The following is a 27,622-nucleotide window of genomic DNA, read 5'->3' as shown; positions in this document are numbered from 1 at the left end:
TTGTGAGAAGTGCTTTTCATATGATATGTGAGCAGCCTGTGCAGCTTTATTGTAGATATTTTCTCAAGCGAGCATGACGTCGACTGAAACTTTGTCATACACCACACCCACCAAAAGGGTACCCTTGCTAGTGGAACACAAGCCTGATAAAGGTGCCCCGTACCGACCCGAACCGTACCGTACTGTACCAGTCAGTGGAAACAAGCCATAGAACTTCATGTTTAGCTACTTTGTCACAATCTACATTGTAAAAGCGCTATATAATAAACATGAATTGAATTGAATTTAATTGAATCCACGGGTACTGTTATCAGGAAGTACCTTGGAAGGAGTAGAAGAAACCTGGTGGGTTAAGCAGCAAGCAGAAGATACAAAACTGCTTCCTGGGGTTTGAACCTTGGCTTTGTAGATTCTTCTTGAAGATTATGGGAAATTTGGGTCTCCAAAACATCATCTTATGCTGTTTGCAAGCAGGCTTAGGAAGATATTCAAATCTTCTATGAGTTTTCTGGGAGTTCAGGTTCAGTGTCAAGTCAAGATGAATGCATGCAGTTATTCTCACTACATTAAGTTCACGTTAATCTTGTTTGATTTCAGTTATTTATTTATTTATTTTTTATTTTATTTTAAGATGGAGGCAGCCAAAGAGGAAAAGTGTGAATTCCTGCCCTTCTTGTCACCTCATGAGGTAATGAAGAAAAATGGACGTGTCTCAGGCCTGCGCTTCTGCCGCACAGAGCAGCAGGAGGATGGCACCTGGATTGTGGACGAAGAGCAAATTGTCCACCTGAAAGCAGATTTCATCATCAGTGCCTTTGGCTCCATGCTGAATGATCCAGCAGGTAAGGTCAGGGCTGAGTCTGAAGGTATTAAAGAACACGTTGTTGTAGTTGGAATGAGTTTACCTTTTACTCTTTTACATTTTTCTAAGCTAAATATATTGCATGTAATAATAACAATGGGATTTCCCAAACTGATTTCCCAGCTGTTTAGCAAGCAGTGTAGAAGTACCAACATGATTCCATGTACACATTATTTTGTACTTGTGTTTGAGACGGGATTTTAAAAGAGCACGTGTTTGTTCACCTGTGGTCCATGTGAAAGATTTCCCCAGCGAACCATCACAGACTCCAGACTGTTCCCTTGTCAATAAGCATTCAGCACTGCCCTACTTATCTTTCCTTAGCAGATTTTAGTAGCCACAGTCCGATAACCATCACTCTGAGAGAGAGGCAGGAGATGATAAGACCCTCAAAACGAGAGCCTGGTTTCATTATGGGAATCCTTTATCAATCCAGCATCACAAATACAATCTCATTTCAGCAGATTAGCCAAAAACATCAAGCACACATTCACATATTATGTCTGGATCACACATTCTTGAGTATTTATTTCCATTATTACAGTCATAAAAGATGAGGTTTTTATATTTATAATACCAAGACATTTTGAAAATCATGGTAATGCAAAATTCAGACTTGTGTAACCCACCATATATTATTTGTTTATTTGTCAGCACACATTTATCTGGATATGTTTCACCTCCTCATGTTTTTTTTCTTCTTTACTTAGCGTTTTGTTGTCCCAGTGTTGTTGCTCTCTAGCAGACCTGTCATCCATCCTAAACACTGTAATGTCTCTGAGCGGAGAGTCGTTTCATCACCAGCTTGAAGCTCAGAGATAGCAAGCTTATAAATGCCACTCACTCCCCGCACCTTGCCCAAGATATGAATTACTTATCCACTCCAATGGCCAGCGGAGCCGACAGAAGAGGGCTGCGTTGCCGCGTTAGAGAAGAGAAAAGCTGAGATAGCGAGAAATTCTCCCCCTGCAATCTTGGGTGGGCAGGCTGCTCGGTGATTAGATCACCACTGGCCAGCGGGATGAGCAGCTGACTGGCTACTTTTACCAGCATGAGGATCCTTTGCTGGACTCCATGAAGCATGACTGGGTCTGCCTTCAGACCCCTACACCTAAGAGCAAAGCAACGTTAAGACATTTTTGCAATTAACGGGTAAAGTAGTTCACAAAAAATATATATATATATATATATATATATATATATATATATATATATATATATATATATATATATATATATATATATATAAATATATAATTTAATTCTGTATTATTATTATTATTATTATTACTATATATATATATATATATATATATATATATATATATATATATATATATATATATAATAAAATAAAAGTAATAATAATAATAATAATAATAATAATAATAATAATAATAATAATTCAGAATTAAATTTGTGACCCCTTATGTTGTTCCAAATATGCTGTTTTTTCTGTTTCTGGAGCATCATAGCTGATTCAAGATTCTGCATTTTTTATTTTTTTATTTTTGCAGTATTAAACACTGATCACTTGAAAAGCAAGACAATAAATTAAACACCAATTAACTATAAACAGAAACACTACACATTGTACAAAATGCAGGCTCCCAAACATTTCATTCATGTTGTCCCAACACAAATCAATTAATTTTAATAGAGTGAACATAAAGCAATAAATTTGTTTAAAAAAAATCTCAAGAATTGTGTTGTTTCAGCTAATTTTAGATAAGTATCAAACAGCAAAATATTTTTGAGTGCACCTAAGGGGGTGTTAGTAAGATTGAAATTGGTTAATTATGAGTAGCCATATTTGGTGCCTTCATTGACATTGATTACAGTATAATTGTATAAAATTATAGAGTATAAAATTATTTAAACGTATAAAATGTGTTTATTTTATTTGTTCACTAGCCTTATAATAATCCCCAGTAACACTTAGGTTTTGCCGTGAATTTTTCAATAAGCGCCCTTTAAAGGGTTAAATGAAATGAATTTAATTTGTAGTAAACTGTAGTTGAGGAAAAAAATAAATAAATAACAAGAACTATAACTAATGTGACTGGGACGCTGACAGCATGGTGCGAATCCAAATGCAGGATTATTCAACAGAATGGTCAGGCAAGCAACAGTCAACACAGGCAAACAGATGTATACAGGCATATCCAGAGACGTGGTCATAAACAGGCGGATGATCAAAGGCAGGCAGCAGATAACGTAAAACAAATAAAGCAAAGATCAGTACATTGCAAGACAATGCACGGGAAGCACGTCGTCATGTTCACTAACAGTATAACAAGATTCAGCAACTTGCGTGTTTGTCTGTGCTGTGTTTAAAGTCCATGTCCTCATTTCTGAACAGCTTTTAGCTGTGTTTGTTAGCAGTCAGCCAGGATTAGGAACCAGTGTGTGTGTGCAGTGCATGATTGTGTCTTGTAGTCCATAAAATGGCACATTTGTAGTTCTATGCAATCTGGATGTTTATCAGCGGTCTGTAAATATTAAATTGCTGGTAATTGTAACAATAACAGTATTCAACAGTTTTAACATTTAAAATGAGAAGTTTGTTCTACTGAAAAACGTGGTCAGAAAAAATACTCATGACTGTTATAATGGCCTCATGACAAGCAATGTCATAACCAACTACATGATGACTGCAAAATAAAGGTAGATAATTATTCCACACAACGTTAGTCGTGTTTATGAAAGATTTATGACAGGTTAATTTATCTTGGTAATGTCAAGCTGCCTTAACAAAGAAATCCTGAACAAATTCATCTTTACATTTAAAATTAAACTTAATGGCATCCATAAAACCTCCTTCATATTAATGCCGTGTATTATCATGATTATGAAGGTGTCAAGTCAGTCTTATGAACACCCCCGTCAAGTAAAGTGTTATTTCATAAACTTAAAAAGCTGAAGGCTAGAGTTGCCAAGACTATTTATAAAAAGTGACTTTGGGCATTTATTCATTCATTTCGGCTTTAGTCCCTTTATTAATCCGCCAACTTATTCAGCATGTGTTTTATGCAGCGCATCCCCTTCCAGCTGCAACTTATCACTGGGAAACACCCATACACTCTCATTCTAACACAATCGCGTCGCGTGGGTTTTTCCCCAGGTCCTCTGATTTTCCACAGTTCAAAAACAAGCACTCTAAACAATTAATCCAAATACTTTAGCTAAACTCTGAGTACACCTTTCAGCATTCGTATCTGACACTTCAACAAGAAAGAGGGGAGTCATCAAGATCTACCTGAGCTCAAACTCCCCTCTCGCCTTGCAACGGGAGGGAGCCCAGGGCTCGAGGATCTTATAAGCTCAGGGCTCTCTCCCGGGACAGCACGCCAAACTAGCTTTATTATCAATCATCAGCTAAGTGTGAACTCTTGAAGGTCAATTTAGCTTACCCAATTCACCAATAGCACATGTCTTTTAATTTGTGGGGGAAACCAGAGCACCCAGAAGAAACCCACACAAACACAGGGAGAACACGCAAAATCTACACAGAAATGTCAACTGACCCAGCCTAGGCTGGAACCAGCAACCTTCTTGCTGTGAGGTGACAGCACTACCCGCTATGCCTCCACACCACCTCTAATAATTTAATATTTTTTTAATTGTTTCTAAAGTTTAAGACTGCTAACTTATAATGTTGCCTTTTCTTTTCGGAATAAGAAATATTAAGTTGCAAATGAAAAAATACCCTGAAAAAACTACTCTTTTGAAACGCATGCTGCTGTGACCATTTATTAGTTTAGCCATAAAAAAGAGACTTCATTGTGAGCTACAGTGAATATTTTAACTTCATTGACACATTGACAAGCTGCAATGCAACCAGCACTGTGAGATCAGATGAGAAGTGGATTATTTCAGGAACCACAAATGTCCATGCAATCTTATTAGTTTAAATCCAAATACATCTGAATTATTTACCAGAACTGATACTGGCAATAGTGAAAACATTAGCTAGAATTCAACAATGATCCAGTTACTTAGAGGGATAGTTCACCCACAAAAAAAAAAAAAAATTCCTTCACTTGATCAAAACCTTTTGGTGTTTCATTCTACTGTTGAACACAAAAGAATGTATTTTGAAAAATTCTGGTTGCTGGGCTGTATTGTCTTCAATAGTATTTTTTTTTCTTCTATTGAAGTTGATAGGCTTCAACATCCAGCATTTTTCAAAATATCTTCTTTTGTCTCCAACAGAACAAAGAAACTCAAATAGGTTTGAAACAGGTGAAAGTAAATAAGGACAGAGTTTATTTCTGGGTAAAGTTTCCCTTTAACATGTTAATTTCATATTGAGTTTTGGCAGAACACATGTATTAATTATATTTATTAATGTATTATTTATTAAATGTATTAATTAAATCTATGCATTGTTTTAAAGGTAATTTAAACTCAACCAAAGCTACTGTCAAATTACCACATTTCAGAGACAAGTTTATTTGATATTATTAAAGGGCACCTATGATGAAAATAATCTTTTGGGAGTTGTTTGGACAGAATTGTGTGTATGTATAGTTTGTCTACAGTTATGTTTGGGTGATTTTAAACACAATAAGTCTCTTTTTTTTTAATTCCTGGTGTTAAAATAGGATCCAAATCCCTCCCATTTTAAGGCCCACTGCCATGTGACGTAGGAGTGCGGTTTTCCTGCCCACCGAATTGACTGACAGCTACATATTAACATGTCTCCATAGTAACATGTATAATCATATCCACAAGACAGGACGTGCACAAAGCAACTGCGATTAAAAGATCTGTTTAGCTCACTGTGATCAAGTATGAGTTTTACAAGTTTAAAATGTTTTTTTAAATCAGTGCATGTTCATGAATTACAGTGATTTTATAGATATCCATACAGCAGAGGATAGTAACATGTATCCTGTCTCATTTGCCATCTAAAAACAGTACAAAGTTAAGTGTGTGTGTGTGTGTGTGTGTGTGTGTGTGTGTGTGTGTGTGTGTGTGTGTGTGTGTGTGTGTGTGTGTGTGTGTGTGTGTGTGTGTGTGTGTGGATGTGTGGATGTGTGTGTGTGTGTGTGTGTGTGTGTGTGTGTGTGTTCGCCGTGTGTGCGCACACATGAACTTTGTAACGAAATTGTGTGTGACTCATCATTGCAACTTCACATGCCAAATACACCAAATAATCATTGGGAAAGTTCTAACTGTAGGATCTCTCATAATTGTTACATGAGATCTGCTTCCTTCCTGTGTCACTGTGCTGTTTATATTATGGAGATTAAGGGTGCTGTTATATCTTCAGTTCAGTTCATTTGATCTAGATTGATCTAGACCAAAGGCAATACATGATACATTTTAGCATTTTCTGCCGATTTGGGTCCTTTTCACACCACTCTGATTGCTTTGATCAGAACTAGTTGAAAAGAACCAAGATGCAGTCATGTAATTTAGCAAATCATTTGTTGGTAATGCAGTTAAAATGGGGGATATGTGAATCGCTGCATTGCAGTCTACAGCATTGCACCCCTATATGTTCTGTTTGTGCTCCTTATCATACCTGTCAACATTGGCATGTAAAAATAAGAGATATGCCCACCATAACATCCCAAATTACTAAATATGTTCATCTAGAGCTGCTTCATTGTCTTTAAACAGTTACACGGTCGGTAATATGTTTTATTATTAATATTTACAAACAAAAAAATAAATAGTATACATTAGCAACGAATAAAATAGCAGTTTATAAACATTTCAGCTTATTAAAGTTAATAGTTATTATAAAGAAATATAACCAAGTTATCAAATCTCATGAATCTTTTCTTCACTTTATAACTTACCCATTCTGATTAAAGAGCAACGAATGAATCCCATTTATTTAGATTTTTAGTGTGATGACATTAAATAACAGTGGTGTCACTTTAAAAATGCATACATCTAACGTTCAAATGAAATCATTCGATTGCTTTCCTAACTTTTTTACTCATTTAGGACAAAATTAGTTGTGTTTGAAAGAAAATCCACCAAGATTGACAACTTTAGATGTTATTATTATGATTTATATGTACAGAATCTGTTTGGGGAAACTATTTATCACTATGGAGCACGTCAGCTGACAGTCACGCACCGCTATATGAATGTTTTGAGGATTGCATAGGAGGCACCTGTGATGAAAAAGAAGGGATTCCTGCCGTTTTTATATTTATTTCAAAGTGTTTTAATGCCTAAATAAAATGAAATCACAAAACAGACTCACATTTAAGTGTAAGGTGCTTCCACTGTTGGTTTGGTGGTACGGGTTGCGTAGGGAGGATTGGCTCTTTAATGTTTATTGCCACCCTTCATAGAACGATTGGAAATATGGGAGAAAAACGGAAAAATGCCTTTACAGAATAATAGTGTAATAGAACTGTAAAATACGGTATAATCCCAGGAAAAAACTGGAGGGTTGACAGGTATGCTCCTAATGTTTAGTAAGGGGCTTGGGTGTTCTTTGTGCTATAACAGTTCATCTGGATCCCTGTGGTCGCTGTTTTCTCCAGTGCACATATTGACAAATAGCAGTATGCAGGTTTTCAGTAATGCACCTTTTCTTCATGCCAGCGCATTCCTGTCTGCACTTCACACAGCGGCATGCATTCTATCTTCTAATGGAGCTTGGCAATGAGCAGTTGTATGAGAAGTTACTCTGGAGAGTACTACTGGATTTTGAGAGGAGGCCATTTCATTTAAAGGGAAGATCTCAGGAGTCCCTTAGATTTGTCACACTCCACAGCCTGTGTGTGTGTGCGTGTGTGTGTGTGTGTGTACGACACACAGACATAGAGAGAAAGGGAGGAGGGAAACAAACAAGAAGGGTGTGAGGATGTGTTTCTTTTTCTTTCTTTTTTTTCTTTTTTTGCTGAAAGTGATGAGGCCGGCAGTCTTCATGATCACTGGAGCGTCAGGCGAGGAGAGCAGACGGAGGGACCAGGGGATTGGTCTCGAGAAAAAAAAAATGGAAAAGGAAGGGGGAAAAATACTCAACAATAACAGCCACAGCAAAAGCATCAACAGGGCCGTCAGGGTTACAAATTCCTCTGCTTGTCTCACGCAGGCATCCAGAGGGACTGTCATTTCTTCCTCCATCAAAGACATGTCTTCATTTTTCAGCTTAAACAATATCCAGCAGTCGTTAAGTGAATAGTTGCGTGTCCTCGGTGGCAACAGAAAAAGCGTTTGGACACTCTAAGAGCACATGCGTGAGATTTGTGGCTATCAGTGTATAGTTGTTGGCTTTGATTATGTTAATGCACGCTAGTGAACAGACCTGAATTATTGATGACTCATCCCGCTCAGAGGTTTGCTCAATCAGGTTCTTTTTTTAGAATGAGAATGGTCCTTCCCCTAAAATGGCCACTTTTTTTATTACAATTTAATAATAGTTAGGTAAAATGCTCAAATCTAAATATGCATAGGAAATGTGATCATTTTATGTAATGTAGAATTTACTGCATAAATACATATTCTTTGGTTTCATCATTTTTTATGCTTTTTTTTTTTTGCATATGATCTCTTCATTGAACAATGACAAGCATTCATTTTCTTTTTGGCTTAATTCCTTTATTAATCAGGGGTTGCCACAGCGGAATGAACCACCAACTCATCCAGCACATGTTTTATGCAGCGGATGCTCATCCAGCTGCAACCCATCACTGGGAAACACCCATACACTCCCATTCACACACATACACTAAGGACAATTTTATTAATTAATTAATTCATTCATTCATTCTCTTTTCAGCTTAGTCCCTTTATGAATCTGGGGTCGCCACAGCGGAAAGATTCGCCAACTTATCCAGCATATGTTTTACGCAGCGGATGCCCTTCCAGCTGCCACCCATCTCTGGGAAACATCCATACACTCTCATTCACACACATGCACTACAGACAATTTAGCTTACCCAATTCACCTATAGCGAAGAAAGGACATGCAAATTCCCCACAGAAATGCCAACTTACCCAACTGAGGCTCGAACCAGCGATTGTGCTCTTGCTACCCACTATGCCACTGTGATGCCCGATTAAAACGTGTTTTATGAAAATGAATAAAACAGTTATCTGTATTTGCAAATTAACAGTACTAAAAATCTACAGAAGATGAACTATTAAATATATACTATTGTTTCCTTCCCTTCATATGATGTGCTTAAGTACTGTATATAATGTTATTACATAAACATTCATTCATTTTCTTTTCGACTTAGTCCCTTTATTAATCTAGGGTTGCCACAGTGGAATGAACCGCCAACTTATCCAGCACATGTTTCACACAGCGGATGCTGTTCCAGCTGCAACCCATCTCTGGGAAACATCTATACACACTTATTCACACACATGCACTACGGACAATTTAGCCTACCCAATTCACCTATAGCACATGTCTTTGGACTGTGGGGAAATCGAAGCACCCACGCAAACGCAGGGAGAACATACAAACTCCACATAGAAACACCAACTGACCTAGCTGAGGCTCGAACCAGCGACCTTCTTGCTGTGAGGCGACAGCACTACTAACTACAGCACCGCATCGCCTATTACATAATATCTTACATATTCCCCTGTAGACATTCCCCATTACATATTTGAAAGAAAGAAAAGAAAATGACCATGCGTTTGTGCCTAATTGCTTAATTTGCGGTGCTTAATGGGAGTTGGCAGAGCTAGTGGTTATTTGTTTGTCAAGACTGATTGATGGATTTTGAAAAAAAAATTAAAGCATTTATTACTGTACCCTTTTATTATCTTATGGATGAAAACATTCACTGAATTAAACAGCTGTAAAAATGCATCAGATTAATTTTTATTTTTATTTTTTTACATAAATCTGTTAATTCACCTCAGTCCTGATCAAAACTACTAAATACTGTAGGTTTAGAAAATTACACGATTTTAACTCTTTCATTGCCAGGTTCACAAATTATCTCAATGATTTGGTAAAAAAATAAAAATATATATATATATATATATATTTATATTTTCAATATAAAAAGTAGCTTTTATTGGATTTTTTCACCTTTTATCACTTGCACGTGTAAATGATTAGTTACAACATTGGCTTTGATGCGTTGTTGGATTTTCATTTTTTTTCCCCCTCATTTTGGTTGCTGTTTTTGCTCTATTGACTTCCATTATAACTACATGTGGTGGTGTATAAACACAGTCTTTGTTTTTGTTTACTCCATGTAGTTCTGAGAACTGAGATGCATATTTTGATTTTCTCATACACATCTAGGTAAGTGCGCAAAGGTTACTCTCACACACAAACATACACATAGAAACACTTTAATTTGCAATTATACTCCATTAAAAATCCAGAAACTAAGCTTTCTTGCACAGGCCTATCTAAAGCGTTAATGGTACCAACTGATGATCAACAGTAAAAATGACAAATTTTTTCTCTTCCATTCAGGAAAACTTGCTATCAATAAAAATTGCATGATTATATGGGCTCACGGTTTTGTAATCAAAATGTGGTTATAATGGAAGCAAATGGGGTAAAAACAGCCACCAACATAATTTCAACAGTTCACACTTAGCTGATGATTTATAAAAGCTTGTTTGGCATGCTGTCCCGGGAGAGAGCCCCTAGCTCAAGGACTCCTCGAGTCCGGGGCTTCCTCCCGTTTGGCAGAGCGAGAGGGGAGCCTGAGCTCGGTGGATATCAGAACTCCCCCGCTGCGGTAGCTAAGGGAACACGAGGGTTAGATAAATGTTTGATTGTTATGTATGTTGAATGTCTTTGGATGGTGGGAGGAAACCGGAGAACCCGGTGAAAACCGACGCGGACACGGGGAGAACATACAAACTCCTCACAGAAACATCCACCGGTCCTGAGAGACCAGGGCCGGCGGTGTTCTTGCTGTGGGGCTCGCAGTGCTAACCACTAGGCCGCCATGTCGCCCAGTCAGAGGTAAAGGAGAAGAAAAGGGGAGGAGGGGGGTTTCTTCCAAACGAAGATAAAGTGAACTGAAAACTGTGGTTATTTATAGTAGCTTAGGGCTCGAATGATTGGAAGATACTGATTAGCAAATTTGAGACCGGCCGTGATAAATCATAAGCACGTGATCCTCTCAAAATTAGTTTATGAATAAACTTCACTTAAAAACAATGCATTAAAGGCAATGTTGTTTAATATTTCCAAGACTTTGATAAAAGGTAAAAAATGAATGCTTTTTATATTATAAATACGTAATCTTCAGTGTTTTTTTACACCAAATCAGTGACATCATTTATAACATTTAGCTAGAGTTAAAATATTGTACTTTTCTAAGCAGTTTAGTAGTTTTCTTTTTTTTTTCAAAGTATTTTCTCAAAATATTTGTCAAAATAAGATTTGTCACATAAACTCATTATGCAAGCTGAAACACAGAGAAATTATGGCCAAATTAAGACTCAAATTCACCCCAGAGTGGATGAAAACATCCCCAAAAATACAAATATAATATAGTTTTCCCCCATTCATACTTTATGATGTGCTAAAGCCGGGGTGCAGTGTTTACAGTATCTCTACCCCTGATCAAACACACCTGTATTTAATAGCCAAATGCTTATTCGGATCCTACTTAGTTGGTTTAGTTGTGTCTGATCAGAGTTGGAAACACTGCAGGAACCTTCCAGGCACCACTGTGCTAAATTGTGGAACAATTTGGCATTTCAACATAACTCAGAGTGACTGACTGAAGGGGAAACAGAATTTTACCACAAGCTACAGTATGGTGCCAACACTTTTCAACAATGTATACAAGAGTAGAGAGCCCCATGTATCCTATTTATTTATTTATTTATTTGTTTGTTTGTTAATTTATTTGTCTAAATAGATTTAAAGTATTTTTGGCTAAATGCATATGCTATTTGCAATTTGTTAATATAAATTGTATTTAGTTTTTTTTTTTTATATTTCTAAAAACTTTTGAAAATGTTTACAGCAACTCATGCATATAATATTAGCACATTTTCAGAGTATTGAGAGACTGCCACAATTAAATAATTACAGTTGTTGAAGAATCAATCATTTTTAGCAGAATCACAAGGAAAGCAGTTTGCCAAGAATTCACCTGTTAAAAATAAGATTAAGTCATAATCTTTCTTTAAATGCTATATTGTTAAAAACCACCACCTCCATGGTGAAGATGAATAGGATTTTTACCTTGGGGACCTAAATGCTGTGCTCTGTACCATACCTGCACCTGACTAGTGAATAGCGAATGACTGCTCAAGGCTATGAATGATCCATTCAACATGTTCCATCCAAACCAATGCACAATACAGCATGTCAGTACAGTCTTGATACAAAATACTGTACACTGTCAACAATAGAACTGTAAGAAAACTGTAAGAATGCCATTGCATTAGATAACAAAATATCAAAAGAAAAGACACACATTTGAAAGACAAGTCAGTTTTTTGCCAAACATTTAAAAAAATGAGGTTCATTTTGTTGTAAAAGTATCTGGTTGTTGGAAGTATCTTAAAGGAAAGTGAATATGAACAGCACATGTGGTTATCTGCCAGGACCCCTGCATGACCATGAAGAAAAATAACTACATACAAGCATTCAGAAGACCTTGGATGTGTTAAAATGGTCAATGGAAAAATATGTTGTATTTAGGTGGGAAAGTAATGAATGCAGTGTTTTATTTAAGTGCCATCATGTGCTTGAATTTTAAAGGCATTCTTTTGTGTAATTCATTGCAGTCCTACTGTTAAACAGTTGGTGAATAAATGAAATAAATGCATCTATTTACAAGTGTCTATTTGCTTCAGTCTAAAGCTGATATTAAATTGTGCAGTTTCTCAAAAAACTACCTTGACAAAATGTGGTCTACTTTTGGTCGCATTGAACAGTAAAACTGATCTATAGTGTCATTCATCATATGGCACTGCTACAGTATACTGTTTACACACTCTGTACTGTACAGTTAAAATATTTGAACAATTACTAAATAGTGTCACACTGTTTGGCTATCCTTTTTTAAACTTTCATTGTGATTTACAAAAGTCAAAATGTCATTAAGTGTATTTGAAAAGTATATATCAATACATGATATAAATCTTTATACTTGGCCACTGTTCTTCAAGAGACAAAATTTTACCTATATATTTACCATCAGCGTTGGGGGTAATGCATTACAATTAATATGGGTTACGAGTAACGAGTAAAGTACTGCATTACTTAAAAGAACAAAGTTATTATGTTAAACATGGGCCAAGATTTTGAAAGTATGGCTGCATTTTGTCTTAAAAAAAAAAGCTACGGGGTGGAATGACGTCGTTTACTTTTTGCATTTACCAGTTGACCGCTTACCTCCGTATGGACTGCTTACCTGCTGTTACGTTTGTCCAATAGCTCGCAATGTACGTCGGACGCAGAGAGTAGTTGACCAGGATGACGGGGTTCGAGTCTGAAAAAGAACGGTTCCAGAAACCATGCAAGACAAAAACAGAAGCCAAAAAATAAAATAAACTTAAAAATAACATGGTGAGAATGTGGTAAAATCTGAAAATGTGATCAAAATCAGGCAAGAGCTTTTATTTTTCTGAATTGTTTTTGAAATCAATGTCGGTTGAGTTTAGGGAAGTGGGTGCTTTTGAAAACACTATTGGTTGGGGAAAACACTAATGGCACTCACGAGAGAAATTTGAAGTCTCAAAAAGTGTAAACTGCGGCCTCTGGTGGATTCACGAAAACAAAAACTGCAAAAAAATGTAGCTCCTGGGATGTATTTGCCGCTCCACAGAAATGTATATAGGGGTACATTTTCAGAATGAGCCTGGGTTGATAACGATGCCATCGTCCATCACCGATGACCAATAGACAACATGATGCTGAGCCAGCATCGTCGATCCCCCGCCCCGCCCCTGTCGCAAAACAGCGTTGAAAAATACACACTTAGGCCCTGTTTACACTAATACCTCTTAGTATTAAAATGCCATTTTAGAATGAAAATTATCCACATCCACACCGTGTTTTACCTAGCATTTCAGAACAGCTCTCCATCCCCTGAAAATTCACATTACGTGACCACACACACACACAGATACACACACACACACAGCCCCACACACACACAGCTCCTAAAGAGCAGTGCACGTCGGACAGTTTATCAAGGATATACTGTTGGATCACGTTTCATATAGTTGTTAAATGTGATATTTCAATAATTTTGTCTTTATCTAACCACTCTTCGGTCTTTTGAATCTATCAGTTAACATGTCACAGCATCAGTTTACTGTTTCAGTCTTTCACTTTCACACTACTTTATAACTTTAGTGAAAACCTCAGATAGTGTTGGTTGTGCACCTTTTTTACCGACCAACCTTCCACGGATAAAGCAATCTACAGGTGGTAATTTGTGTGCAGCTTATCTTTATTTATTTATGATGTGTTTATGGGTAAAACAAAGACCATTAGATTATATTTATGTATTTTTTTAAAGCAGGATTCTCATGCTAACTGTAGTATCAATACAAACCAGTATTGCTTTTTCAGAATATTTCAGACATGAACCCATATTGAATAAGTGGAGCAAAGCCACACCACATGAAACAACTTAATCTTCCATAGTTTAATGAATTTGATCAACATTTTCAAACTATCCACACTTTATGCGGGAATGTAAGTGATTTGCTTCAACGACCCCTTTAAATACAAGATCAGTTTAGTGAATTTTGACGCTCTCAGTCTCACCGGCAGAGCAGTAAAGGCAGACAGCGTTTGTCGCCAGGGAAGTCCAGAGCGAACTTTGACGTTCTCGCCACCTTCGGTGTGAACTCACAGTTTGAAACCTATAATCAGTGGCATCCATAGTATAAATAGCAAATATATGCAAGTCAGTGGTTAAAGGTTTTCAACATTATTCAGTACAGGTATATCTTCTTTGAACAAGTTAGACTTTTTTGAGTGAACTATCTCTATCCCTTGCTAAATACTAAATAAAAGTAAGTACTTCTTTAAAAACAGTTTATACGGTGCGTGCTGTCGCTCTAACTCCACATTGCTCTTCTCCACATTGTGTGCTGGAACAGTGACGAAGGCCCTGGATCCAATAAAGCTGAACCGATGGGGGACTCCTGAGGTGAACAGCGAAACCATGCAGACCACTGAACCCTGGGTGTTCGCCGGCGGAGACATCGCAGGCTTTGCCAACACCACCGTGGAGTCTGTCAACGACGGCAAACAAGCTTCCTGGCACATTCACAAGTACATCCAGGTGGGCTCTCCACTCAATAAGCCAATCCATCTCATTCTGCATTTGGACGTCTTACACAACATACTTAGTGTTTGGCCACAGTTGTGTAGCTCTGAGAGGCTGCTTCACAATATGAGTCAGTGCCAGCAATTTACAGCATTAGTGCAGCACTCAAACTTTTACGCTCGCAGTTTTTATAGCGAGGGCATTATTCCATAGGGACGCTTTTTTTGGTTTGTGTGTTTTCCCTCAGGGTGACTTCTTGAGCACTTTTTGGCTTGGAATACTCCGATTCTTACTTCGTTTTCCTATTAGAAGACTGCGATTTCTCTGATTTCGCACACAGACCTAAGCGGCAGCATAAAGAGCAGGTTCACATAGAGGTTAATCGCTAATGTAACTGTGGCCAGAGGAAGTCACGCTGAAGTGTTTGTTCGGCAAATTCATCCCCCCATCCCACCCCAGCAAAAGCATTCTGTAATTCTGGACTACAGAGAAAGAGCTGTTCAAATATTTGCTAATGGGTTCAGCGGTTCAAGATCACGTAAATCATTGGAAGATGCGATCCATTTTGTGGTGGGTGTTGTGTTTAAATTTTGGTTTTAGGGCTTTGTGTATGGATTTTCGGTGGGATGAGATGATGCTCTCTAGCAAGGGCTGCTTGCTTGTCTGGATTTTTAAACTCGGAAAAAGCTGTGTTTCTGTGCTCGTAGAGGAGACCAGAGGCAGTTGTAACACAATAAATGTACTCAGTCACAAACAGACTAGAGTGATGACACGTACTCAGCACATGCTCAGTGCAGCCTCTGTCTGCCAGAGAAAAATAAGGGCCATCATTTCTGCTTGTCAACAAAATAAAAAATGACTTTGCGGCGTGAAAGTGTTCTTTTTATACATGTTCAACTCTTTTCTGTTGCTATCTAAAGTTTTAGACGTAGTGTGTTGTCTAAAATGAAAACAAATGACACATTCTTACACTTTAACAAACAACTACTGTGTAGGATTTTATTACGACTGTTTGGAGGTTGTGACAAATTTTAAAATAGAAAGCACTTTAATATTATTTATATTATACTATATTTTAGTTATCGATAATATGATAATATTTGTAGTTATTGTATATTTTATTATAGGTCAAACTGTACAATAAGCGTCCATTAGCTATTATTAGTTCATGTATTTACTTACATAAATAAAGAATGAACACTAGTACAGCATTTATTAATTATGGTTTAACATTTACTAATACAGTATCAAGTTGTGCTTGTTAACGTTTTTTAATGCACTGTGAGGGATGCAACAATGATCAACATTATTTTCAGTATCTAACATGAATAAATGAATCCATTTATGGCTGCACAGTATATTGTTTCATCATCGATACTGCAATGCGAGTTCACAACAGTCACATTGCAGAGATCTGCAATGTAGTTACAATTAACAACATAGTGGAGTAATTTCATATTTAAACCTTAGAGTGAAAGTTTATTATTTGCATGTGTAATAAATGAAACCTTTACAGCTTAAAGGTTAATTGTACATTATATAATTATTTACTCAAAACGGTACAGCGTTATTATTATTATTATTATTATTATATGATTGTTCAATTTTTGCTTATAAATACTGTTTGACTTCCCAGAAAACCTTTAATAATTGTTTTTTTTTTTTTGCATCTTTATTTTATTCTATTTAACTTGTCTTTTTTATTATATTTTATGCAGATCACTCCCCTATAGAATCATCCCAATTGATCAAAAATTATAAATTCTTGACCATCTATTCAAGTCATCTGCTGAAATTGTATTTATATTGAATATATATATATATATATATATATATAACCTTAAATCCTTAAATAAATGTATTGTTTATTGTTTGTTCATGTTAAAAAAATACATTAATTAACATTAGCTAATGGAACCATATTATACAGTTTTATTTTAATATTTTGTATGTATATATAAATATAATGGATGTTTGTTAGGATTAGGCTTGTACCAATACCAATTTTGGTACCAAAGCAAATCTCAAAAACCATACCAATTAAACAACACTATGTTTATTAACAAAATTGTGTAACATTTAAATGGCCCTAAAGGTTATCCATGTAATTTTCTTGAGCATGATTTAAAAAAAAACAAAAAACGAATGTATTGTTTATAAAGAGAGAGAGAGAGAGAGCATAATTCACATTTAAGATGTCAGAAAGTGCTTTATCATAATATTCAATATATATTATTTACCATAACATTATTATAATATTAATTATATTATATTAAAAAGATCTAAAAATAAGTAGTATTCAAAAAAGCATACAATTAAATTATATATATATATATATATATATATATATATATATATATATGTGTGTGTGTGTGTGTGTGTGTGTGTGTGTGTGTGTGTGTGTGTGTGTGTGTGTGTGTGTTTTATTATTTTTTTATTATTATTAACAACATAGAGTAAACCTATGCATCTGTAATCTTAAAAGTCAATGTGAATGTAAATTGATTATTTGAAACCTTGCTCATTTAGCAGATATGATGTTCTTATAGTGATTGTTTATATGTAATTTTTTCTCTGCAGTCTCTTCATGGTAACACAATAAGTGCCACTCCCAGACTGCCCTTGTTCCACTGCGCCATTGACACAGTGGACATCAGCGTGGAGATGTGCGGGATCAAGTTTCCTAACCCCTTTGGACTGGCCAGCGCTCCTCCCACGACCAGCGCAGCCATGATCCGCAGGGCCTTCGAGCAGGGCTGGGGGTTCGCCCTCACCAAGACCTTTGGCCTGGACAAGGTATATTTACAGAACACATCAAATCAACATGGAGAATGCCATAGGCTGCACATGCACTCATGGCAGGGTTTGGGTGGTATGTTTGTGTGGGAAGCGTGCACTGCATTGCAAAGTATCAGCAGAGCAAAGTCTTTTGTACAACATCACACAAACTGAAACCTTGGCATAAATCCCCGAAAGGTCATAAGCATATGAAAGCACCAACACTGGGCACTGCTAACAATAATGCAACCCTTTCCAGCTTGCGAAACAGCACACGCACACACACACACACACACACACACACACACACACACACACACACATATGCACACACTTATAACACCAGCCATAATGAGCCACATTCTGGTGGCTTTAAAAAAAGAGCTGGAAAACCAACAACCCTCCCATTAGGCAGCCATGCATCTGCCTTGTTAGCAATGTAACATTTGTTCTTGACAGGAGGTAAAAAAAATGAAACAGGCATGAGTTGTTTATTGAACTCCAGCAGAAAATCTTTTTGTTTTAATTTACTTTCTAATTCAAGTGATGGGAAAATTAATCGGTAACATCTGTTTGTTCTGGGCTTACTGGCAGTCCTTGATTAGTGGAGCTAGAAATGGAAATAGAATAAAAAAAAGAAAGGAGAAAAGAGCGCAGGGTTTGAGTCGTATCAGATGTCGCCATGGCAACAGCAGGAGGCGTCCGCGCAGCTCTCCGATCAGAGCGTCACTTTCACAAAGAATTTTTCAGAAAGCCAATGACAACGTTTAAAGAGGCTTCAAAGAATAGCGAAGTAAGTAACGAAGGAATGAAAGAGCGAACATTTTCAAAGAGATTTGCCGTTGCCTGGAGAACTCAAAATAGTTCAATATTTTTGAAGTATCTAAATGAAGTAAAAGAAAATATATACGTGTAAAAGTTTAATACCTTTAAGTTCTTATGGAATTTATAACTTATTCTGTTGTATTTAACCATAGGACTTAATGACGTTGCTGTAGCACCACCACCACCACCACCACCACTACTACTACTACTACTACTACTTGTTACAGTCGGGGATTGGGGAAAAAGAAGCTATGTTATTTTATTTATAATGAAATAGACGGGAGAGCACTTGACACGAGAAAACAGCAGAAACCATGTGCTCACGTAAATAAGGACAAGAACACGGAGCCAATGAGAGAACTCATTAACTGCGTGTTCCTAAGACAGCACTAACGCCCAATTCACACGGCACCGACAGAGGGCGTGTCTGAAGTTGGGGCTGATGCGATCGCCATAGCAGCATCAGCCAATGAAATTAGTCAGCAATAGGCCACTGTCTGAGCTGGTGTATTTGCATACAGCAATCTGATTGGCTGACGCTTCCGTCGGCGCTTGAAAAGTTAAGCAAGTCCCAACATTTGCAGCGAGTAACGCCTCTGACGTGGCGCTGACTGATCCACAATGCAGTTCGGCAACGCCTAACGTCACCCATTCAAAGTGAATGGAAGGCATAGAAGCTGACGGCCCGTGTGAATGGGGCGTAAAAGCACAACACTGAAGCACACCACAAAAGCACGCAACCACAATGTAAACACCCAGCCACATGCTTAGACAACACCAACATTATTAGATGCAAGACACGAGCACACGATAAATAAAAAAACATTCCCGTGTGCTCACTCATATGCAACGCGCATGTGTCATCTTAGCGCAAACCGAATCAACTAGACTGAGACGCTGAGAATGAAACAGCCAAATTCCAACAGAACCAACAGAAATATGAGTACAAGAGTGCAAGTGCCAAGCAGTGGACTGGAGTGGCAGAACCCTGACACTACTAATACTACTATTTTATTTAACCATTTTCCCAAACTCAAAATGCTGTCAATGATAAATATTCAATATGTAATAAATATTAAACAATTACAATTAACAGTACAGCATCCACATCAATAGCCACTGACAATAATTAAATCTGAAAATATACAGGTAGGGAATAAGTATAGATAATAAAGAAAAAAAAACATATTTCTATAGGTGCTGTTGACTTTACAACCGAAGAAATACATATATGCAAATAAAATAAAGCAAAATTGTTATACAAATTAAGTTATGTGTAATATAATGAAATGACAAAGTGAAAATGTATTAAACACATAAAGAAAGGGAGATGTAAAAAGGCAGTGAAAGTCCAGACACCAGCTCAAATCTTTCAGTAGTTATTCAGCAACCCTCTCCCCTTCGTCATTGTAAATTAATATTAGCTGTTTCAGTCCAACATCTGCATACCAGAATGGTGAAGATGAAAACAGGGAAGACATTTCAGCAAGACACTGATCCAAAGCACAGCCAAAGAAACTCTCAAACGGTTTCAGAGAAAGAAAATCAAGTGTAGAATGGCCTAGCCAATCACCTGACTTGGATCCAATAGAAAATCAAAAATCAAAATCAGATTTGATAGATGTGACCCACAGAACCATCAAGGTTTTTACACTCTTGAAATCTGTGGAAAAAAATCACACCTGAGCAATTTATGTGACTTTCTCCATATGAGAGGCATATTTAAGCTTCCATCACCAAAGAAAAGCCTTTTATATAAAGTATTAAATATATTTCCGTAGTTCAGTACTTTCTCCTTGTGTCATTCCATTGTTATTACACATATATAACTCATTTTTCAGATTGTTTTGTTTTATTTTTATGTTTGTATTGTTTGGGTTTTTGCCAAAATCTGGTTCAATACCATGTCAACAGCTCATTTAGAAACATTATTTCCAGGAAAAAACATGACGCATGTCTGACCCCACAGTCAAATTAATTCACTTTTATTGCTATACTGAATTATACAACAGAAAATCAGGTGCATCAGTGTAAAACAAGCTCAATGCATCAGGCAGTTTCTCAGGATGCAAATCAGTTCAATGCTGATACTGTTCAGTTCGATAGGAATGTCATTGTTAAAGGATTCAATTGTCGTGCAGCTCTGCCAATCCCGACAAAACAAGTCAAAGGTGATATTGGGAAGGAACCCAAACTAATTTATGAGAGAAGCATAAATTTTTAAAAGCAATGATGAGACAAACCATACGAACATCCGCAATCTGAAGCAGCAATCAAGCATACACAGCATGTTCACACCAAAAGTGACAAACCAACCCCCGAAATAGAAGTATTTGTTACATTTTAGCAGGGAGTTTGTTTACCATTTTGAAGCTCCAAAAAATTTCAGTTTAGGAGGGGTCTCTTAACAGGTGATGTTAAAGTGGATGGTGGGTGTATAAAGATCATTCCAATATCTCTGAGCCTAACTACGTATGGCTGCATTTCATCTTTAAAACAAATGCTGCGGGGCGATATGATATTGTTCCTTATCCCGCTTACGCCCTTATGGACTGCTTTTCCGCTGTTACCAGTTTGTTTAGTAGCTTGATGGGTATGTCGGCGGACTTGAGATGCAGAGTAAGATTTCCGTGACAATGAGGTTTGAGTCTGATGAAGAACAGTTCCAGAAAGCAGACAAAAACAGAAGCCAAACAATAAAATAAACAAGTAAATAACAGGGTAATAATGTGGTAAAATCTGAAAATGTGGTAAAAATCAGGCGAGGGCTTTTCTTTTTCTGGATTGCTTTTCAAAACACTGCGGTTGGATTTAAGGAAGGGGGCAGGTGGGTCAATCGGTGCTTTACAAAATACTATTGGTTGAGTTTAGGAAAAGGGGAGGGTGGGGGGATCGGTCAGTTGGTCAGTCAGTCAGTCAACAGCGGCCTCTAGTGGATTTGCATGAGAACAGCAGGGGCAAATGGCACTCGCGAGAGAAAATTGAGGTCTAAAAAAAGTGTACACAGCGGACTCTGTCGGATTCTCAAATACGAAAAGTGCAAAAAAACGTACCTCTTGCTCTCCAAAAATGTATATAGAGGTGAGCCTGGGTTGGTAAAAATTGTGATTCGTAGTAGAAATCTACTGGATACTTCTGTTGATTCTGGCATAAAATCAATACTACTTAAGCCTTTGACCAGTATGACCACATTAACACGAATAGACTGTTTAATGTGTCACATGATCAACTTCTTAATTCAAATCTTCATTACTGCAATACTTGTAGATGAGCCAGAGAAAGAAATGTGTGGCGCTCTTCATAAATTACAATGTTTATTTGGTTTGTAAAATACACACTGTTGTGTATGAAGATGATCATAATAACTACTTTTTAACACAATAAGACAATGACTTTATATAAATCAGACATACATTGCTAGGGTTTTTAGACAGTTTAATCCAGCAGCTTTGATCTCTCCACTGCTAACCTAACGAACATGGCGGCGAATCACCCATCAATCATTCATTTTCTTCTAGGATTAGTCCCTTGATCAATCAGGGGAGGCCACAGTGGAATGAACCGCCAACTTATCCAGCACTTGTTTTACACAGGGAATGCCCTTCCAGCTGCAACCCAACACTGGGAAACATCCATACACTCATTCACACGCATACACTCCTGCAATCCCACATACACTACGGCCAAATTAGCCTATTCGATTCACTGTATAGTATAGTACTGTATAGTGCATGGGGGAAAATCTGACTCCCGGAGAAAACCCACGCGAACACAGGAGAACATGCAAACTTGTTTTATTTCGGCTACAATAAAATCAGTTAAAAAAAATCAATTTTAAAGTCAAAATTTTAAAGCCCCCTTAGGTTATATATATATATATATATATATATATATATATATATATATATATATATATATATATATATATATATATATATATATATATATATATATATATTTAATTGTCTACAGAACAATTCATTGTTATGCAACTACTTGCCCAATTAACAAAACTTGCTTAGTTGATCTAATCAGCCTAGTTAAGCTTAAACTTTAAGCTGATTACTGAAAAATATGAGCAGTGTCTTGAAAATATGTTGTAAAATATTATGTTATTAAAACTATTATGTTTAGAAATGTGTTGAAAATGCGATTAATCATGATTCATTTTTGCCCAGCATTAAAAATAATAAATAATTAATATAAACCAGTCTGGGTTGTTAGCCAAGTGGTTTAAGCCCAGAGTTTTAATTGCATTCCATCCCTAATGATCAGTCTACTTCAGCTGTTTCTTTGCAGATGTTTGACAGTCATGTGACTGATCTCACCTCACTGGATAATTCACTCATGTCAGCCGCATATCCCAGCTAATAATTATTAGGATCGCAAACTGCACGAGACGAAGCCAAATTTCACTTAACAGAACTCCACATGTTGAAACGGCTGCATTGAAACGCTCTCTCACTTTCATTCGCTCTCACAGGCAGAGTCTCAGTCATTAGAACATAAGGGGCTTCTTCTTTTTTTAATATCCTGTTCTCCTGTATCGTGCTGAGATGTGATGTCCGTGGAGGCCGTCGCGCTGCATCGATAGCGTTCGGAAAATTCTGTGATTGTCATTCCGGGTGTGAAAATAGGCTCTGTATAGCTAATTTACCTAGCACTAACAGGGGCACTGAGCAAGCAGGCGGCACTTTCATTAATTATAATTAATGAGATGCACTGCATATGTAAATGTTTTATTTTTCCCTTCTGTCTTAAGACGCGAGTCCTTTGGGATTTGGCACCACACTGACTTGGAACGGGCCCCGGGAACGCTTCTGCACGACAGTTAGCGGCACTTCTCTTTTATTCCTGCCGTCTGATGATCTAAGCGTCCGGTGGCCCTCAGATCCATATGAGGAGTCCATTTGGTCAGATCGGAGCCATCAAATGGCTGATGGGATCTCTGATGGATCAGAACCTCCAGGCCCAATTAGCCTTTTAAGTCGTCTCTGTGTGAGAGACTTCACACAGTGTCACACTCTTCCTCCACGGTGTCGTTGCAGGCAGGCATGCAGCCAGGAAGTGGCACGTCGGAGCGCCGGAGGGCTAAGGGGCCATCACTCAGTCAGCGCTACGCTAATTGTACATGAGAATGAATGATGGCTGCTATTGTTCTTTTATGCGAGGTTGATTGCCTATTACTCGTGTTCTTGAGCTCACACGAGCGCTATCCTGAGCCGTCGCATCAGCTGGTTGGAGATGATGTTAATGCCGGCTGATTTTTGATGGAGTTCATTATGCCCCTGCAGAGTCATGATGAATTTTAAAGTTAGCGAGAAAGGAGGTGAGCCAGATTTCCCGCGCGCGGAAAAATACATCTCCCTCTCGCTGACACATTCATCATAACATTGTCTGGGCCGCTCCTGACAAAGCTGCGCAGCTATACCCACTTTCCCCTCCACTGATTTAGCTGCTTGGTTATGGATCGGAGTGGAGTGCAGAGGCAGAACTCTCGCTCGCTTCCTGCATGAGAAATAAGCCCATCCCCTGCTGTTTAAAACACATTCAATCATTGTCATGGCTTAGACAGGAGCTTATCACACCTAAGCTTTAAAACACACCACTCCGGGCTACGAGACTTAATATCTGCAGCATAAAACCGGGACGGCAGAGCAGATGAGATCCACATCTCCTAATTAGCCTCTAATTGCATAGTGCTTTGTCCAATTAAGTTAGTGTTTATAACGGTGGGTGTGCGCACATTGTGTTCTTTCTAGTTCACTCTCCGAGCTATCTGACTGATTGATTTGATCCGCTTGGCAGATACTGTCATGTAAGATTTGGTAAAACATGTAATTGAGTGGCTGCAGTATATTCACACAAGCAGCGCTCCAGATTGACAACTGCATTTATTAACAGGTTTGACTCATAAAAGCTGCGTTCTGGCAGATAGTCTGTGGGAATGACAGCCATATTTAGGAACTTGGTTGACTCCTACGAGCTACGTTCAGTTGAGATTGACAAGCATATTTACTAACAGGTTTCACTAATAAAAGAAATGTTCTCACATTCGGTGTTTAAGATTGACATCCATATTTATTTACAGGTTTGACTCTCAAAAGCTACGTTCTTTGATATTTGATAACGTTTACTAACAGGTTTCACTCCTGAAAGCTACTTTCACACAGCGAGTGTTCATAATTCAGGGTTATTTGTATTAATACATTTACTCTCAAAAGCTATATTCTGATCAGATCCTCGTGGTTAGCACTCAATATATAGCACAAAGAACGTAACTTCTTCTGGACACACACTTTTCAAAATCCTGATTGTGTCCCGTCACTTTATACATTTTTTCCCAGATTTATATTTTGTCAGAGAGAGTCTGTGAGTGTTGATGTGTTTGTTTGCATCCAATAACTTTGTGTGCACAATCTCAAAATAACTCAGTGAATGTTCTAATGAGCAGGTATTGCAGTTGAAATGATCGTTTCAAACTAAGATGAACGCTAATCAGCATCAGATGACTTTGATATTAACTTGGATGGATAAAAAAGGGATCTGAGTTGGTTGATTCAGTATGTTAGCTCAGGTCAGACAGAATATGTCTACACTGGTGATGATAGTCTAATGTTTAGATATTTGTACTGCACAGACAATTAGCAGATGCAATTTACTTTTTTTTTTTTCCTTAGCCTAACTAAAGATGGTCATAGTTTATACTTGAAAGATGATTCAATAAATAATGGTAAGCATATTGACATAATTTGCTTGCATATTAACTTTGCCGAGGCCTATCTGCAGTTGATAATACAAAATAATTCAGCACACACAGTACATAAAGTTGTTTTCCTTTCTATTTCAGTAGATTTTAGGTTATTTTGAAAGTAAACTTGTTTAATCAGTTGTTGGATCCATTTCTTCCCTCTAAATTTTGCATTATCATAGTCCTTAAATACGGGTAAATGCAGTAACTAGGAATCAATTCAACCAAATTTTTTTCACATTTTGTATCCCTCTGACTTCTCAAACCAAAGTTATGCTGCATTCCCACCAGATATGGATGAACTGTCAAGTGCAAGTGATTTACATGTTAAGTCAATGCAAAGACATAAATAGACATGCACCTGTGATTTGTGCGAATGAAGCTGTGCGAGTGTTCCTTACATAATTCCTTACATTTATATATCGCTTTTCTGGACACAAAGTGCTTTACACATTGGAGGAATCTCTTTATTTACCACCAGTGTACAGCATCCACCTTAAGGATGCGACGGCAGCCATATTGTGCCAGACTACACACCAGCTGATTGGCGGAGAGGATAAAGCTAATAATGATATGGGGATGTTAGGAGGCCATGATGGACAGATGCCATTGGTCAAATTTGGCCAGGATGCTAGGGTTAGACCCCTACTCTTATTCGAAGGACATCCTGGGATTTTAAATGACCACAGAGAGTCAGAATCTTAGTTTAACATGTCATCCAAAAGGCATTTTGAGTGTTTTGCGCGTTTGACATTGGAAAATCTGAACTTCAGTGGACATTCGCGCCACGTTAACCAATTAGGAGCTTTCTCTTATAGGGAAGTGATTATGACTTAGTGACTTTGTTGGTGTCCCAAGGGGAAATCCTCTTGCCGACTCTGGACAACAGCTCATCAAACTGGGTTCAGCTCAGTCAGAAGCATTACTGAAAGCCTCCATCATCCAGGTAGAGTGTCTGGGGGAGTTGGTGAACTCACAGAGCTGGGTTAGGATCTAGTGGACTAGAATAAATATATGCTGTTTTCAGACTTCCTAAAGCACATAAACACAGCTATCCTCTCAATAAAATCCATATTAGCCAATTAGCGACGAAGATAGCCACTGGGCAGAAACCACGGCGTGAATCCACATCTATTGTGAAGTGAATTTGATGCACAAATGAAACTTATTGTTTATGCATCTATTTATGTGCGAATAGTGCAATTTATTCATGTGTGCCATGTCTGGTGTGAACACAGCATCACACCCTTGTTTATTGCTAAGGTTCTCACAGAGACCAGAGTTCAATTTTTGGCTCAATGTCCTTTGCTGATCCTTTTCTCCCTCTGTTTGCCCCATTCTACACTATCTACTGTCCTGTAAAAAGTAATGGTATAAAACTTCTAACAAAACAAGCTATATACACACAGTTTTAACAGCAATAAGATATTATATTTGAAAGTAATTTTCATGCAACCGCTTAATGTCTCAAAAACAGACTGTACGAGTGAATATCACAAGTAAAGTTGTGTAACTCTTCCAGTAAGTGTAAATAATGGCAGCAAAAAAAACGACCAACTTTGATTTGATTGTATCATTGATTTGAATGGAACCATATTTAACTCTGCAACTTGGGCTCGCATGAATGTTCTGTTGCTATGTGTGAACATAGCCATCATGACTATCACTTATCTGGCATATGGCAATTATTAAATTCAGGTATTGGCATGACGGAATATGTCAAGTCAAAATTAGGTCAACATATTTTTAAGCGCTTCTAAGAAACAACAAGTGTTTTCCAAAGTGCTACAAGCACACTCATTTCAAAACCAATACAATAATAAAAAAACTGCTCTCATACTGTTAAATGCCAAAAAAATAGAGATGAGTTGAGATGGGTTGATAGTACCTTTATAGATATTTAACAGAGTTCAGTTGTGTCATTGAGCAGATTTACTGACATTTTGAACATGTTGTTGGCTAAAAGTTACATTGCAACTACATGTCTACTGTTTCTAATTATAATTAACTAAATGTTTTTAAGGAACCATCGATATGAACTATTTTTATTATAGCCAAATGGATAATGGAAAAGTCTAGCTGAATTGGTAGTACATGTAGTAGAGTTAAACCCAATGCAGTACATCTGTATTTTCAGACTGTAAAAGCCGTTGTGACAAACTATAACCCCAGCGGGAGCTCCAGGTATTTTTGTGG

At 37.4% G+C, this 27,622-nt stretch overlaps 1 protein-coding gene across 4 annotated transcripts in view; it reads left to right on the top strand.

The window, feature by feature from the left end:
• Positions 1-27,622, top strand: part of dpydb (dihydropyrimidine dehydrogenase b) — a 303,079-nt gene that overhangs the window by 121,180 nt on the left and 154,277 nt on the right. For all 4 annotated transcript variants that reach the window (XR_015477648.1, XM_087239143.1, NM_212893.1 and 1 more), the window contains 3 exon segments: positions 632-842; positions 14,903-15,087; positions 17,653-17,868. Coding sequence is in view for 3 of the 4 variants with exons in the window: in XM_087239143.1 (XP_087095269.1) it covers positions 632-842; positions 14,903-15,087; positions 17,653-17,868 (612 nt within the window). In the remaining variant the exon portion in view is untranslated.

Source organism: Danio rerio, chromosome 2, assembly GCF_052040795.2.
Source record: "Danio rerio strain M-AB ecotype USA chromosome 2, GRCz13ab, whole genome shotgun sequence".
NCBI classification, from domain to species: Eukaryota; Metazoa; Chordata; class Actinopteri; order Cypriniformes; family Danionidae; genus Danio; species Danio rerio.
Note: the sequence above shows the minus strand (reverse complement) of the source record. Positions and strands in the feature narration are given on the sequence as shown.